The following is a 14,699-nucleotide window of genomic DNA, read 5'->3' as shown; positions in this document are numbered from 1 at the left end:
TAGAGGGAAAGGAGAAGCAGAGTGGCCCAGATGGGAGTCATAGCCCAGAGCTATTACTCTAAAAGGACCTGCTAAAGGAAGAGAAAGTATGGAGTGGAAGTGCCCAAAGGACTGACCTCCCTTCCCATTGCCCGGCAGTCCAAGGAATCACACCCATGGTGCTGGGCCTGGTTGAGAGATGTGAGGTCATGACTGCAATTTCTCAGTGTGGTTCACTCCTGCACCTCACCACTGCCTGCCAGTGGCCCCGCGATGGCAGGCAGCCCTACTTTTCCATGGACCACTGCTTTTCGAACAGGCTAACTTTGGGTTTGGCTATGATTTCTACTTGAGTGGCTTTCATGTCACCTTGAAAGAATAACTTGGGCAGGGTTAAAATTCTACCACATAATACCCCACTGGATTTAGGATACAGTGAGCCACGGTAAGGCTTTCTGAATTTCCAAAGTACCTTCGGGTCCCCCTGATTGTGTGCTAAGCGCTCCTTGGGGTCAGTTTTCCCTTATAAACCCTAACAGTGGGTGCTGTTGCAAGTGTGTCTTTTGTTCACATTCCCCATTTCTCAGTCTCACACAACAGAGGCTCCAGCTACAACAGTACTCAACTATGGCCCCAGGCGCACAGAGCAGAATCAGCAGACTCGGTCTGGGGACATAGAAATCAGTGCCCACAACCAGGGGACACTAGGGGCAGAGCCTGAGGTTCCAGCATCATTCCGGCATCTTCCTGCCATCAACCTTTCCTTTCATATAGTTTTTGGCTTGTGAGTTTATCACACTTGCCCTGCCAGGTGACATAAGAGTATAGGTATGTATCAGTCGATGGCTTCTTCCAGGTCAGGAACATGGAGGGGAAGGTAAGCAAGATGTTGTCTGGCCATATACTAAACTTCATCTAACAATCTGACCATTTGCTTGCTAACAGCCAAGTACAATGGGTGATGTAAACAAAACTCACTGTTTCTTGAGGCATGTCATTGGACTGACGTTGTTGGCCCTGAAGTTGTGTATGATTGATCTCAGGCCGTCTACCCATTGCTGAAAGAGAAAGAAAAAGTGTTCTTGGTGAGTAAACCTGCTGGAGCTAAACACAGTTTTTATTAGATAGCTCGTGCCCATTTTTGTAATAATATCATAAACTCTTCTTTTATCCTCTTCCCGCCACACAGCCATCTTCATTTTGCATGCTCATATTTTATTCTTTAATAAACAGCTTTCATTCTTTCCATGAAGATAAATGTGGCATCCATAATGTCAGTAAACTTTGGGCTGTCACAAAGGAATGCTGCCACTGATTGACTTGTTAAGCCTTCTATTTGCAGCTTATTTAAATATAGGCCCCTTTTCAGTCACTGGCAATCTTAATAATTTCTAAGTAACATTATACAAGATAACATATTTAGCTATTCCGACTTTAGACAATGAATGCCTTCGGGTTTCAACAATATTATTGTGTGATTCTATTTCAGTCTCAGAGTTTGTTACATATCTTACCTGTCTGTGTTTTATAGCCTTAAAAAGCCTTACAAAGTAAAACACGCACTGATTGCCAAGGTGCCCCAAAGAAAACAGTGATGTGCTTACATAATTTCCATCTAAGGACTTGGACCTCAGTTTTAGTTCATAACATCAACACATGAATTTGCAAGGAAAAATGAAGGAAGATTGTACATGGCAGTAAAGGAATCTGGATCTCTAAATGGCATTTTACTAGAAAAGGCTGCCCTGTGAGTTAAGGCCCACTTTGTCCTTGGGTCCAATAACTGTGCCAATGAATGCCAAAACAGGCTGGTAAAATAAAGAATCCCATTCTTGGCAAAATATTTTGTACCAAATTAATATTGAAGATTGAAACAGAACTGGAGCTGCCACACAAGCCAGTACCTTACTTTCTTAGATTTATAGTCCGACTGCTGAAGCTCTGTGCTGAGAAAGGAAAATATTTTGGAATAGATAGTCACGTAGATGTACATTCTACCCGCACTCTCCAGTATGGTAGCCACTAGCCACATGTGGTTATTTAAATGTGAACCAAATAAAAACAAAACCCAGTGCCTCCATTACACTAGTCCCATTTCAAGTGTTCAAAGACCAACACAAAGCTAGTGCCCATCATATTGGACTATGTAAAAAAAGAACATTTCATCATCACAGAAGATTCCGTTGGACAGCACTGCAAAGTACTACTGGGTTTAACGTAGTCAAATGATTTGGGCCCTACAAGGACTAAAGGTGAGGATGGAGTTCTAGAAGAGTGTGTATAGTTTTAATTTTAATTGTGGTAAAATATATATAACATAAAGCTTATCAATTCAACCATTTTTAAGTGAACAATTCAGTGGCATACATGATATACACATTGTTGTGCAACCATCAGCATCATCCATCTCCAGGACTCTTTTCATCTTGCAAAACTGAAACTCTGTCCCACTATAGCTATTAAACAACAACTCTCTGTTTTCTTCTCCCCCTAAGACCCTGGCAACTGTTCTATTTCCATCTTTATGAATTTGACTATTCTAGGTACCTCATATAAGTAAAACCATATAGTGTCTGTCTTTTTGTGATTGGCTTATTTCACTTAGTATAAAGTCTCTGAGGTTCATCCATGTAGCATGTGTCAGAATTTCCTTCTTTTAAAGGCTGAATAACATTCCATTGTCCATAAATACCACATTTGGTTTATCCACTCATCTGTTGATAGGCACTTGGGTTCCTTCCACCTGTTGGCCATTGCAAATAATGCTGCTGTGAACATGGGTATACAAATAAGTTCCTGCTTTCAATTCTTTTGGGCATATACCCAGAAGTGGACTTGCTGGATCACAAGGCAATTCTGTTTTTAATTTTTTGAGGAATCACCATACTGTTTTCCATGGCGGCCATAGCGTTTTTACAATCTCACCAACAGTGCACAAGGGTTCCAATTTCTCCACATCCCTGCCAACACTTATTTTATTTTATTTTTATTTTTTGATAGTAGTTATCCTAATGAAGTAAACCTATCAGAGTTTTCACTTTCTTCTTTACACTCCAATCATACCTATAAGCTTTCCGAGGAAGGACTTGGGAGCTAAAAGAGGTAAATTTCCTTTTACAACTAGAAAAGGTCATTTTCTGAAGACTAGTACTGAAAGCCTCAGCAAGCATAACAGTGAGGTCAGGATTCTGAGGGAGGAGGAAGAAATGAAATAGTAGCATTAAAGAAATGCCTCAATTATTTTCATCCTCAGACTTTACTTCCTCTGTAAGGCTAAATACAGGACTCTAACTCCCTGGGGACTATCAAATATCCTGTTACTGGTCTAACAAACCATAAGCCCACACAGTTTCCCAAGAGGAGACAGAAAAAGCACAAAAAATTGGTTTGGCATTAACTGGGAAGCATTTTCTCAACCTGAAGTCTTGGTACTTGTTCCAAAACACAAAACAAAGTCTGTGGTTTTCTAGGACAGAAAAGTGGACAATTTTTGAGACTGTTCACTGGCTTTTTCTGATTGTTCTAATTTAGTTGTTTCTAAAAACAGATTATAGAGATGCTGGCTTTGAAGAGGCTTCAACAACTTCTATCCACTTTTGAAAATACGGTGCTGGTTAAGAATCTTGTTTATTGTGATGGAAGGGTCCCTGAGAATGACCTTTGAGGTCATCACTCCAGTGAGAGAACATGCTTTATATAGTAGGAAATGCCACCAGGACCCTCACAAGTCTTAATGTCCCCTGGGAGGGAGGTTGCTGCTTCATTCTCTTTGTGATGTTGAAAATGAGGTTAAGGGTCTTGCCCAAGGTCACAGAGCTGTGGGTTCAGGGCCGAAAGGTGGTAAGAACGCTGCAGTCTGCCCTTCACATTTGGGATATTTTCACTCAATAGCAGTTCACGTGTCTCCCTCCATGACATGGACAAGTCCTAGACATTTCTTTCTCTCTATGATTTTTTCAGGTAATGTACACCTAGCATAATAAATCCAAAAGACTACAGGAAATATGTTAAGCATTTTGCATTTTTGCTTTGTTTTGTTTTTAACACAAAATAAATGAAATACCAGCAGGTGTCAGCAGAGCCTGAAAGTTTAGTTGGAAAGTTGTGCCAGGAGTGAACTAGATGCATATCAACTTTGAATGTTTCAAGATTAATAGAAGAAAAAAAAATTGACTTAGATATGTTTTCCTGGATGGCTGAAAATAAGTATATATGTGAATTGTCTACATAAGGCCCCAAAAGGTATGTCTTCAAGCCTTGGGCTGCTTGTTCCTAGGATTATTCCCTGACACGTTGAGCACATACATTGGCCCAATGATGACACATTCACAATAGTATTCCTACTAACTGGGCGTCTTCCCTCTGGTCCTGCTCATCCTGAGTGGGTACATGTAACCTGGATGCAGAGGAGCCAGCCCACAGGAGCGATTCGGGTCAGATGTCCAAATTAGCAGCTTCTGCACTTCCCCAGTAGGTCGTAATTATTACTGTTCTCTAGTTTTTTAATCCTTTCCTATCTCGTCTAAATTAACTTAAAGCTTATTTCGGCCCTTGCTAGGAGAGGGAAGCAAGGTGCTTCAAGGAACTCTTGAGAGCTTGTGCTGGGACCTGTGGGGGTAAAGGAGGGAGGAACAGGAGATGTGGCTGTCTCCTTTGCCCTCAGAAAACTAAGACTGTCATAGACAAAATTAATCTCTTTCCCAATTAAAAAAAAAAATGTATAGAGACACAGGTATAACAAAACTAAACCAAAAAAAAAAAAAAAAAAGAATACGAATTTACATGGAGCAGATATCTTACTTAAAAATCATTTGTTAGCTTTTTTTAAGGTTATGAAAGTAATATTTAGATCCCTTTGTAGAAAAATGTAAAGCAAAAAAGCATAAAGCAAAATGTAAACATCACCCCAAATACCATTACAACAAGTTCTCACTTAACGTCATGGATAGTTTCTGTGACTTTAAGTGAAATGATGCATAACAAAACTTTTACCATAGGCTAATTGATATAAACAAGAGTTAAGTTCCTTTGGCATCTCATCAACTTTATAACGAAACACAGTGAACAAAATGTCCTGTTATTCAAGGTCTTGCTGTACTGATATTAAGAAATAACCACTGACAACATTTTGCAATTTGTCCTTCTAGCCCTTTCCTATGCATATAGATTTGTCATTTTGAATAACTATCATTATCATTGTTATACTGTCAGCACTTCAGACAGAGTTGTTGTTCCTTCAACTCAGTCTTATCTCTAGATTTTGTTTCCAAAGTATTCATTTTAGTCTTTAAAGACATTTTGTCAAAGCAAACAGTAACAGAGACCTTGTGACACTTTCCAAGTTTTCTATGTAATTTTCTCGAAAGAAAAGACTCAGTAGTATCCTCCCTAATCTTTTTGTGTCTGGCTTTCTGTTTTCTAAGAGGCGGCTACTGGTGGAGGTGGTGGAGGCATCTTAACTAAGTCTGCTCAAAGTTAACTAGAGACTTGCTGCTTAAGGGACCAGTAGTATCAGAATCATCTGGGAATTATTAAAATTCAAATTATCAGGCTCCACCTATTAAATCTGTCTCTTGGGCTGGGAAACAGAAATCTGTGTTTAAATGACCGTTCCAAGTTATTCTTCAGCAAACTTGCTTTTAAGAAGCTCTGTTCTAAATCCATGCTACTCGAGGGGGTGAGAGGTATTCCTGGACCAACAGTATCAACATGACCTGGGAGCTGGTTAGAAATACAGAATCTCAGGTCTCATCTCAGACCCACTGGATCAAAATGCGCATTTAATAACATCTCCAGATGACTCCTGTGCACATTCCGTTTGAGAAGCATGGTCTAGGAGCGGGGTCTCTCCCAACTTGGAGCATCTCCTTCCATTTTCCACCTCGGAAGGTTTAGGTTTGGCTTCCTAAGGGAGGCGAAGGTTTCCTCCAGCACCTTCAGCTGGAATAGGAGATCTTCTACTAAGGCCCATGGAAAGAGCACAGCTCTTGATATGTTGTTTTGTTTTTGTCATATCCCTCCCTACCTGGGCTGAACTAATCTGCATTCACTAAAATGGAAATTCTGACTTGCATATTTAGGGGACTGAAGTTCAATTGCTTGTTATGTGGAAATGAGAGGAGGCAAGATACTGCAAGTAGTGACTTCCACCTTCCCCATGTCCGAGCTGTGAAAACTATCAATGGATGGGGAAATATTTAGAACATGGGAACTTTTGTGTACCTATAATTCATAAAGTTTGATCTATGCAACATCTTTTTGTGTTTGTTTGGTTAAGTAAGTGGGGATTAGGAAAAGTCAGGGCATATTTCAATTGGCTATTCGAAGAGTGCTTAATTGTTCTAACAATTAATTCGTTTTCATCTGTTCAAACTTAAGCCAGGAATTTCTATAATTTGAAGTATAGCTTTTGATCTCTTTATACTATGAGTTCTGGTAACACTGAAGGGCGTTCAAGAAGAAAAATAAGACTTAATTCCATGCACTTGAGGCAAACCATGAAACTTTTCATGTAAGATTTCTATAGTGTCTGATATTGTAGTAAGACAAGATTCTTTATAAAGTGCTTAGAATGTAAAATTGCAACATTTCACAAATCTTCGTTTGAGTAATAGTGGAGTTACAACATCTTTATAGTGAACTAGAAACTTTAGGAAGTTTTAGGAAGACATTTGAGCTTTTGCACTACAGTTTGAGCATTGCCACTACATTCAGCAGTGGCTTAGATTCTAAAGACACTATTAGTAGAACCCAAAAGGTTTTCTCTTATGGGTCTATATAAGCGAAGTGAATGGAATCATTTCAGTTCAGTTAAGATAAATATTAGTTGGCATTAAATTGTCAATATTTAAATTTGATGGCAGGCCAAGGGGAAGACATTTCCAGCTGGCACACTGTTAGAAGAAAACTATGTGGATAGCACTCAGACACTAGATTAGCAGTTCCCAGAGCCTGCCGAACATTAGAATCCCCTACGGGGTTTATGTGACATTTCAGAAGCCTGGACACCACCCCTGGAGATTCCCTATAACAATCTGAATTTGTTGGGCCATCAATCTACTTCTTAGACACTGCAGATAATTCTAATGTGAATCTACAACTGAACTAGAACACATAAACTAAATTTGGTTTATCCCAGTATTCTTCAACTTTACTGTGCATTTGGAGCACTTGGGGATTTAGTTAAAGTACAGATTCAGATGTAGTAGGTCTAGTTTCTGCATTGAAGATTCTGCATTTTTTTCCTGACTTAAAAATTTTAAGTGGATCTCCAGTCAAGATGGCAGAATAGGTAAACGACTTCTCTTGAGATCACATCTAAATTACAACTAAACTACAAAACAACCATAACTGAAAATCATCTGAAGTCTAGCTGAACAGAAGTCCTGCAACTGAGGACTTGTAGAGGGGGCGACCTCGAGACCGGCAGGAGGGGTGGAGACAGAGAACAAGCTAGTCTCATACACGAGCTGGCAGTTGAAAATCAAGAGGGATATCTTGGCTGTGGAGGTTCCCCTGAGAAGCAGGGAAGGGGGCGTCCCAGCCTGACCCAGTCTCCAGCCAAAGGTTCCAGTGCCAGCAAAAAAGTACCCACAAAATGTGGATGTGAAAATCAGTGGAGATTGTGGCTGAGTGAGACGGAAGGCTATAGGAGTCCCAGGTGCTCCTCTTAAGTGGAAGTACCTGCTTGTGGACTCACTTTGAGCTTCAGTGCTGGGGCAGCAGCTCCAAAGGCACCAGGGATATACAGGGAGGAACTGAATTGTCTGGCTTTAGGGATAGGCCTGGAGGGACAGCTTTCTCCCAGACACAGGTGCTGACAGAGGGCCGTTGTTCCTTTGTTGAGCCTCCACACTCCCAGCATGCAGACATAGGCGGCCTCCATATCTCAGCCTTTATTAACCTAGCTAACACCATTCGCCCTGCTCTGGTGATTCCTTGAGACCCTGTCCCACCCAACTTGTGGGCCCACGCACAGGACAAGCTTTTTCCATACAAATGGCCTGTCTTGGCTCATGCTACGGACTTGTCTAAATTCTCTCAAAGGTTCGCAAACCCCAAAGCAGCACCTGGCCTCAGTGCACCCCAGACCTCCTGCTGAGCAGCCCCAAGCCTGGCTCTAGCGGCAGTTGGTCTTGGTTCATAGATTGGCCTCTCCAAGCCCAGCATGTGTGGCAGCCATCTGTGGATTGCTTGGCAACTCATGATAGGTGGCCCCGGGCAGGGCACAAGCTGCAGCTAAACTTGGCCAGAGACAGGGCTCCTCCCAGAAGGCCCTGGGGCTGGCATGCCAGGTGGCCAGCTTTGGACTGAACTAGAGTACCACCCAGGGCCACATCACAAGATACAAGAGCCCCACTAAAGCAAATCCTGCTCTGTAGGGTCAGTCCCTGCACAACAGCTCCTCTGCTGTAGTCATGACCAGTCCTTATAAATAATCAACGGAGGGCCAACCTCTCCCATTGATCTGCAAACAGCAATTAAGGCCAAATCTTGACAGGAGGGCACACACAACACATACAAGGGACATACCTGGAGCACTGGCTCGGATGACCAGAGAGACTGCACTACTGGGTCCCATAGGACACTTACTGCATAAGGCCACTGCACTAAGACTGAGAGACATAGCAGTCCTACCTAAAAGAAACAAACGCAGAGAGGCAGCCAAAATGGGGAAACAAAGAAACATGTCCCAAATAAAAGAACAGAACAAAGCTCCAGAAAAAGTACTAAACAAAATAGAGACAAGCAATCTACCAGATGCAGAGTTCAAAACACTGGTTATAAGGATGCTCAATGAACTTAGGAAGAGAGTAGATGAATTCAGTAAGAACTTTAACAAAGAGATAGAAAACATAAACATGGAGATTAAAAACATTAAAAAAAACCAATCAGAAATAAAGAACACAATAACTGAAATGAAGAATATTTCAGGAGACATCAACAGTAGATTAGATGAAGTGGAGGATCAAATCAGTGATTTAAATGATAAGGTAGCAGAAAGCGCCCAATGAGAAGAGCATCCAAAAAATCGAGAATAGTTTAAGGGGCCTCTGGCATACTAACATTTGCATCGTTGGGGTACCAGAAGGAGAAGAGAGAGAGCAAGGAATTGAAAAACTATTTGAAGAAATACTCATGGAAACCTTCCCCAATCTGGCAAAGGAAATAGACATACAAGCCCAGAAGGTGCAGAGAGTCCTAAACAAGATGAATCCAAAGAGGCCCACACCAAGACACATCATAATTAAATGCCAAAAGTTAAAGACAAAGAGAGAATCTTAAAAGCAGCAAGAGAAAGGCAGATAGTTACCTACACGTCATCTCCCATAAGACAGTGAGCTGATTTCTCAAAAGAAACTTTGCAGGCCAGAGGGGATTGGTAGGAAATATTCAAAGTGATGGAAAGCAATGACCCACAATCAATACTGCTCTACCCAGCAAAGCTACCATTTAGAACTGAAGGATAGATAAAAAGCTTCCCAGACAATAAAAAGCTAAAGGAGTTCATCACTACCAAACCAGTATCACAAGAAATGTTAGAGGGACAAAGAAGGAGAAAGGGGAGGAAGAAGAAAGAAAATAGATAAAAAAAATGAATAATAAAATGGCAATAACTACACATTTATCAACAATGTCCTTAGATGTAAATAAATATTCCAATCAAAAGATAGGGTAGCTGAATGGATAAGAAAAAAAGACCCTTACATATGCTGCCTACAAGAGACTCACATCAGATCAAAAGACACATACATACTGAAAGTAAAGAGAAAAAGAGATTTCATGAAAAGGGAAACAAAGAAAAAGCTGGGGTAGCAATAGTTATACCTGACACAATAGACTTAAAATAAAGGCTGTAACAGGAGGCAAAGAAGGACCCAAAAATACCACTTCTGGATATATATCTGAAGAAACTCAAAATACTACTTTGAAGGGACATGTGCATCTATATGTTCATTGTGGCGTTATTTACAATAGCCAAGATATGGAGGCACACCGGGTGTCCATCAATGGACGAATGAATAAAGAAGAAGTGGTACATATATACAATGGAATATTACTCAGCCATAAAAAGAAAATGAAATCTTGACACCTGCAACACCATGGATGGACCCAGAAGGCATTATGCTAGGTGGAGTAGGTCAGACAGAGAAGGACAAGTGCCATGTGATTTCGCTTATATGTGGAATCTGAAGAACAAGGTGAATGAACAGGCAGGGCAGAAACAGACTCACAGATGCAGAGAGCTTTTTATGGTTGCCAGATGGGGGTGGTGGGGAGGTGAGAAGAGGGAAGGGATTAAGAAGCACAAATTGGTGGCTACAAAATAGGCAGGGGGATGTAAGGTATAGAATAAGGAATATAGTCAATATTATTGTAATAACTATACATGGCATCAGATGGGTATTAGATTTCTTGGGGTGATTACTTTATAAGTTGTAGAAGTGTCTAATCATCATATTGTACATCTGAAACTACTATATGTTGTATGCCAATTGTAAATGAAAAATAAAAAATTATTTTAAAAAAGTATAAGTATAGTTGTTATATAATCATATTGGTTATATTGGTTTAAGTATAGTTGTTATATAATCTTATTGGTTTAAGTATAGTTGTTATATAATCTTATATTGGTTATATTAATTTCAGGTGTACGATATAGTGATTCAACATTCATACCTCACAATATGATCACTCCACTAACTCTAGTAATTATCTGTCACCATGCAAACTTTTGCATTCCCCTGATGATTAGTGATATTGAGCATGCTGTCATATGTCTGTTGGCCGAAGATTCTGCATTTCTTCGAGCTTCCAAGAGATCTCACGTAGGTATGTGAGTTTGTTTCCTGTGTCCTGTTCACACAAGGGTAGCAGGGCTTATAGGTTATTTCTAGACAAAATGCATATCTTGAATACCACTAAGAAGTCTAGCAATGAAAAAGCAGTTCTACTCTCCGTTATGCCAGCTACTCTAAGTGGTTCCCCAGATCAGCAGCATGAGCATCACATAGGAGTTTATTAGGAATGGCAATTCTCAGGCCCCACCCAAAACCTATAGCATTAGATACTCTGGGAGTGGGGCCCAGGAATCTGCAATTAAGCAGGCCCTCCAGGTGACTCTAATGCAACAATCACTGTATTATGCTGGTGCTCTGATACTAGCATAGTTGAAGAGGGTATGAAAGTGGCCACTGGAGAGCAGACTTGTCTGGTTTTGTTTTTAATCAATATTATTGAGGTATAATTTATATATAATAAATTGCCTATGGGCTTTTGATTCAAGCTTTTGAAATGATAACTAACCACCCTTAGGATGAGTCCTACCAACTGACACTCTTCGATTTTTAAATTCTCATTCCCCTGTTTTAGATTAAAATTCATACACACACAACTCACTGTATGTGCTAAAGTATTTTAAAGAAAATTGCAAGCATTGTAAAAAGCATTGCAGGGAGCCATAGGAAAGTCGACTGAAAAGATGTTTCACAGCCACAGGACATGCAGGAGCTGGGGATGTTGCAGGATCTCATGATGCAGCAGGAGACGACCCTGTGGAAGCCTGTTAGAAGTAACAGCTTCCCATGGTCCCGAGAGAGGTAAGCACAAAATCCTGACAGTCCTGGTCTGGGAGGTTTGGACTTCTTGGGAAAACACTTATTAGATAATCTGGTATAGTAACGAGGCAGAGATCCGTTTCCTAGAACTAGGGCACATAATCAGAACACCACTTCGGCCACCAAATGTCCAGTGATCAGGCCTGAGCACCAAGACTAGAGCCGATGAAGCAGCAGGAGTAACTGGAGGCTGAGTGCCAGCATTCCTGAAGTCTTGGTCTCCAAGGCATTTGGCCTCGGTCTGAGGCAGAGCCCACAGATTATAAAACCCCTGGGTAGAAGCAGGAGAGTGGAGAAACCGGTGATTTAGGCAGGACTTGACCAAGAAACAGTGATATTTCACCCTCGAATGTACTTATCTAGAGTGCTAAATCCACTCTGAAATTAAATAGGAGCAGATCTACCAATTTTTGTATATCACCGACCAATTTCTACAACATGTTAAGAAGAAAATATAAAATAACTTTTCTCTTTCATTTCAACTACCGTCTGTCAAAGGAGAGGACACTGGCTTTACAAAGTAAAGAGAGAAGAGCAGATAGAACATACTGAGTGTCAGTCTTACAAGATCTCGATGTCAGTGTTGGAAACTCCCTCATGGCCAGGACAGAAGGCAAAGAGGCAGGCAATGACAGCGCTGATGGTAAGAACAAATCAGGCAAGGAAACCTGAAAGTCACCATAACTGCTCCTCCAAGAGAGAAGCGTGCAAAATAATGAGATGGTAAAGAATTTAATAAAGGATCTAAGCTTGCAATCCTAGACAAATCCAGTTGATAAAGCCAGGATGAAAGGTTATATTAATGAGCCTTTGATAATGACCAATACTACTGAAACTGGTAGCCAACAGCAATGGGGGTTTTGGCGGTGGGGGGCGCGGGGAGGAAAATCTGTAGAGAAACAACCCAACGGTAATTTCAAATGCCCTTGGAAAGTCAATAATTCTCATAAAATTTTCAAATCCAAAGGAGGACTGAGAGGAGAATAAAGAGAGAGCAACTAGGGACTTTTTTTTTTCTCTTGATATTGCCTGAGTGTGTTCCAGAAAATACAAATTTTTCATCTGCTGTTCTCTATCCACAGAGTAAAGTTGAAGAAGGTTAAAGAAGGAATGTATTAAACATCATCTGATTCTTAAATCACCTTCAGAGCACAGCTAATGAATATTTGGGCAGGAAATATATGAGTATGCTGTATGGTATATGAGTATGTGGAGCTGTGTTTCAAATGTAGATGTGGATGGGCCTGGATAATATTTATGCTTTCCCAGTACAAATTAGTTTAGTCACTCACAGACAGTCAAAACAGTCTGTCAGTTTGGCTGGTTATCTTGACAACACTGGGTAGCTAGGTCAAAAAGGACCTCTAAATAGTCACAAGAAAAGAGAGGACACTGTGCTGTTTTGGTCATCACTCAGAAGCTGGAGTGTCAAATTCCCATACTAGATGGGATTCTGTTCATCACAATTTTTAAGAGAAAATCTTCACAATGCCTAAGCCTGATTCTATACATATCCTGTAACGACGTCCTATTGGACCTATAGAAACTTGTCCCAAATGACCATACCTACTCCAATAAGCATACTATTGAAGGGAATCAGGATGTGGTGGCCCGAAATATGCCACTTTCGCATAGGAATTATTTTGAGCTAAAGCCACCTGAATTCCTGAAATCCCTTATCTGCCTAAAAGCAGAACTTCCCCAAAGAACTCAATTGTCATAAATCCCCAGCTCAGGAGCAATTCTAATCTTTTCTTCTGGAAGATGAAAAGTTGGCATAACATCCAAACAGAAATTATCACAAAACTATCATATCTCCTCTCACTTCCCCTCAGGGCCCATTAATCTTTCTTAAAATCATTTGCTCTCCTGTAAGTGATCTTTCATCCCCTTCCCTTTCCCCTGTTAAGATGCTATGTAAACTCTCAAATCTCACTATTCCTTTGGATATTATTCACTTCTTTCTGTGATAGCCCCATGTATGCAATATAAAAAAATTAATAAATTAAATACAATATTAATAAACGTCTATGAGTTTTCTCCTGTTAATTTGTCCATTGTCAGTTTACTTTGCAGACCCAGCCAAAAAAAAATTATATATACATACGTACATTCAGAACATATTCAAGCCTACGTTTACTTGTGCTTACTGATTTTGGAGAAATAATATTAGATGTTCTTTAGTGCCTCGGAGTTCACAGGGCACTTCTACTCCTTCAAACCCCAGAAATCAGTCAAGAAGAAAATGAGGTATTTTGTGGGTAAGGGATGAGTGAACAGCTGGTGAGTTAAAAGGCTGTCATGAAGCTGTTTCTTTGGCTGATGCTTGTACTTATAATCCCTGAGGTCACAGCCCTCCTGACATGTACCAGCTGACAACACTGACAAATTAAATCATGCCAAAAGGAACACTATTTCAACATGCAAACAAATGCTACCTGCTGCGGCTCTGTGATAAATATAACCAACTCTTACCCAGGCAGCATCGACCTATTTATTAGCTCAGGCGCATTAAATCTGCATGTAATCCTATAAACTAAATAGAACATAATATAAGAGGTACTAAAAAGAATCTAAATTAGTGGATTTGTTTCATTATCTAACATTCTATCCTTTATGGAAAAGTCCCCCCACTTTCCTGTGCCAAAAAGAGGGAGGGAAGGGAGGAAAGAAATGTGGCAGCAGGAAAACAGAGACAATAATAAGAATATGTATGAGAAAAACGAATAAATGAACATTTGGATTCCACTGCTTTGATATTGCTGGAAAAATACATTATTGGCTGACTTTTTCCTGTAAAATAGTCAATCTGAAAGATTTTCATCTGTACCCTTTCAATAGGCCAAAATAAATAAATAAATAAAAGTTTGAGAAATAGTAGACTAACCAACCTCCTTCTTCCTCAGATTGATATGAGAGCAGTAACATTTCTGAGAGTGCTACCTTAAAGAAACCCATCTAAGCAAGGCTTTTTCATGCTTACTTGACCAGGGAACCTCCTATAAATGTGGACTTTTGAGGAATCCATTCTGTGAACCACCAACTTGGGAAGTGCTGTCTTTCCAAAGTACTACATCTCCCAAAGATAAGGGTATGAAACAT

The 14,699-nt window shown here is 40.3% G+C and overlaps 1 protein-coding gene across 3 annotated transcripts in view; it reads right to left on the bottom strand.

Moving 5' to 3' along the window:
* Positions 1-14,699, bottom strand: part of PLCB4 (phospholipase C beta 4) — a 393,600-nt gene that overhangs the window by 107,781 nt on the left and 271,120 nt on the right. For all 3 annotated transcript variants that reach the window (XM_011370137.1, XM_011370146.1, XM_011370152.1), the window contains one exon: positions 958-1,037. In XM_011370137.1, the coding sequence (XP_011368439.1) occupies positions 958-1,037 (80 nt within the window). The remainder of the gene's footprint in view (positions 1-957; positions 1,038-14,699) is intronic.

This window comes from Pteropus vampyrus, unplaced genomic scaffold (assembly GCF_000151845.1).
Source record: "Pteropus vampyrus isolate Shadow unplaced genomic scaffold, Pvam_2.0 Scaffold7, whole genome shotgun sequence".
Classification (NCBI taxonomy): domain Eukaryota; kingdom Metazoa; phylum Chordata; class Mammalia; order Chiroptera; family Pteropodidae; genus Pteropus; species Pteropus vampyrus.
The sequence above is the reverse complement of the archived record's forward strand: the minus strand, read 5'-3'. Positions and strand labels throughout refer to the sequence as shown.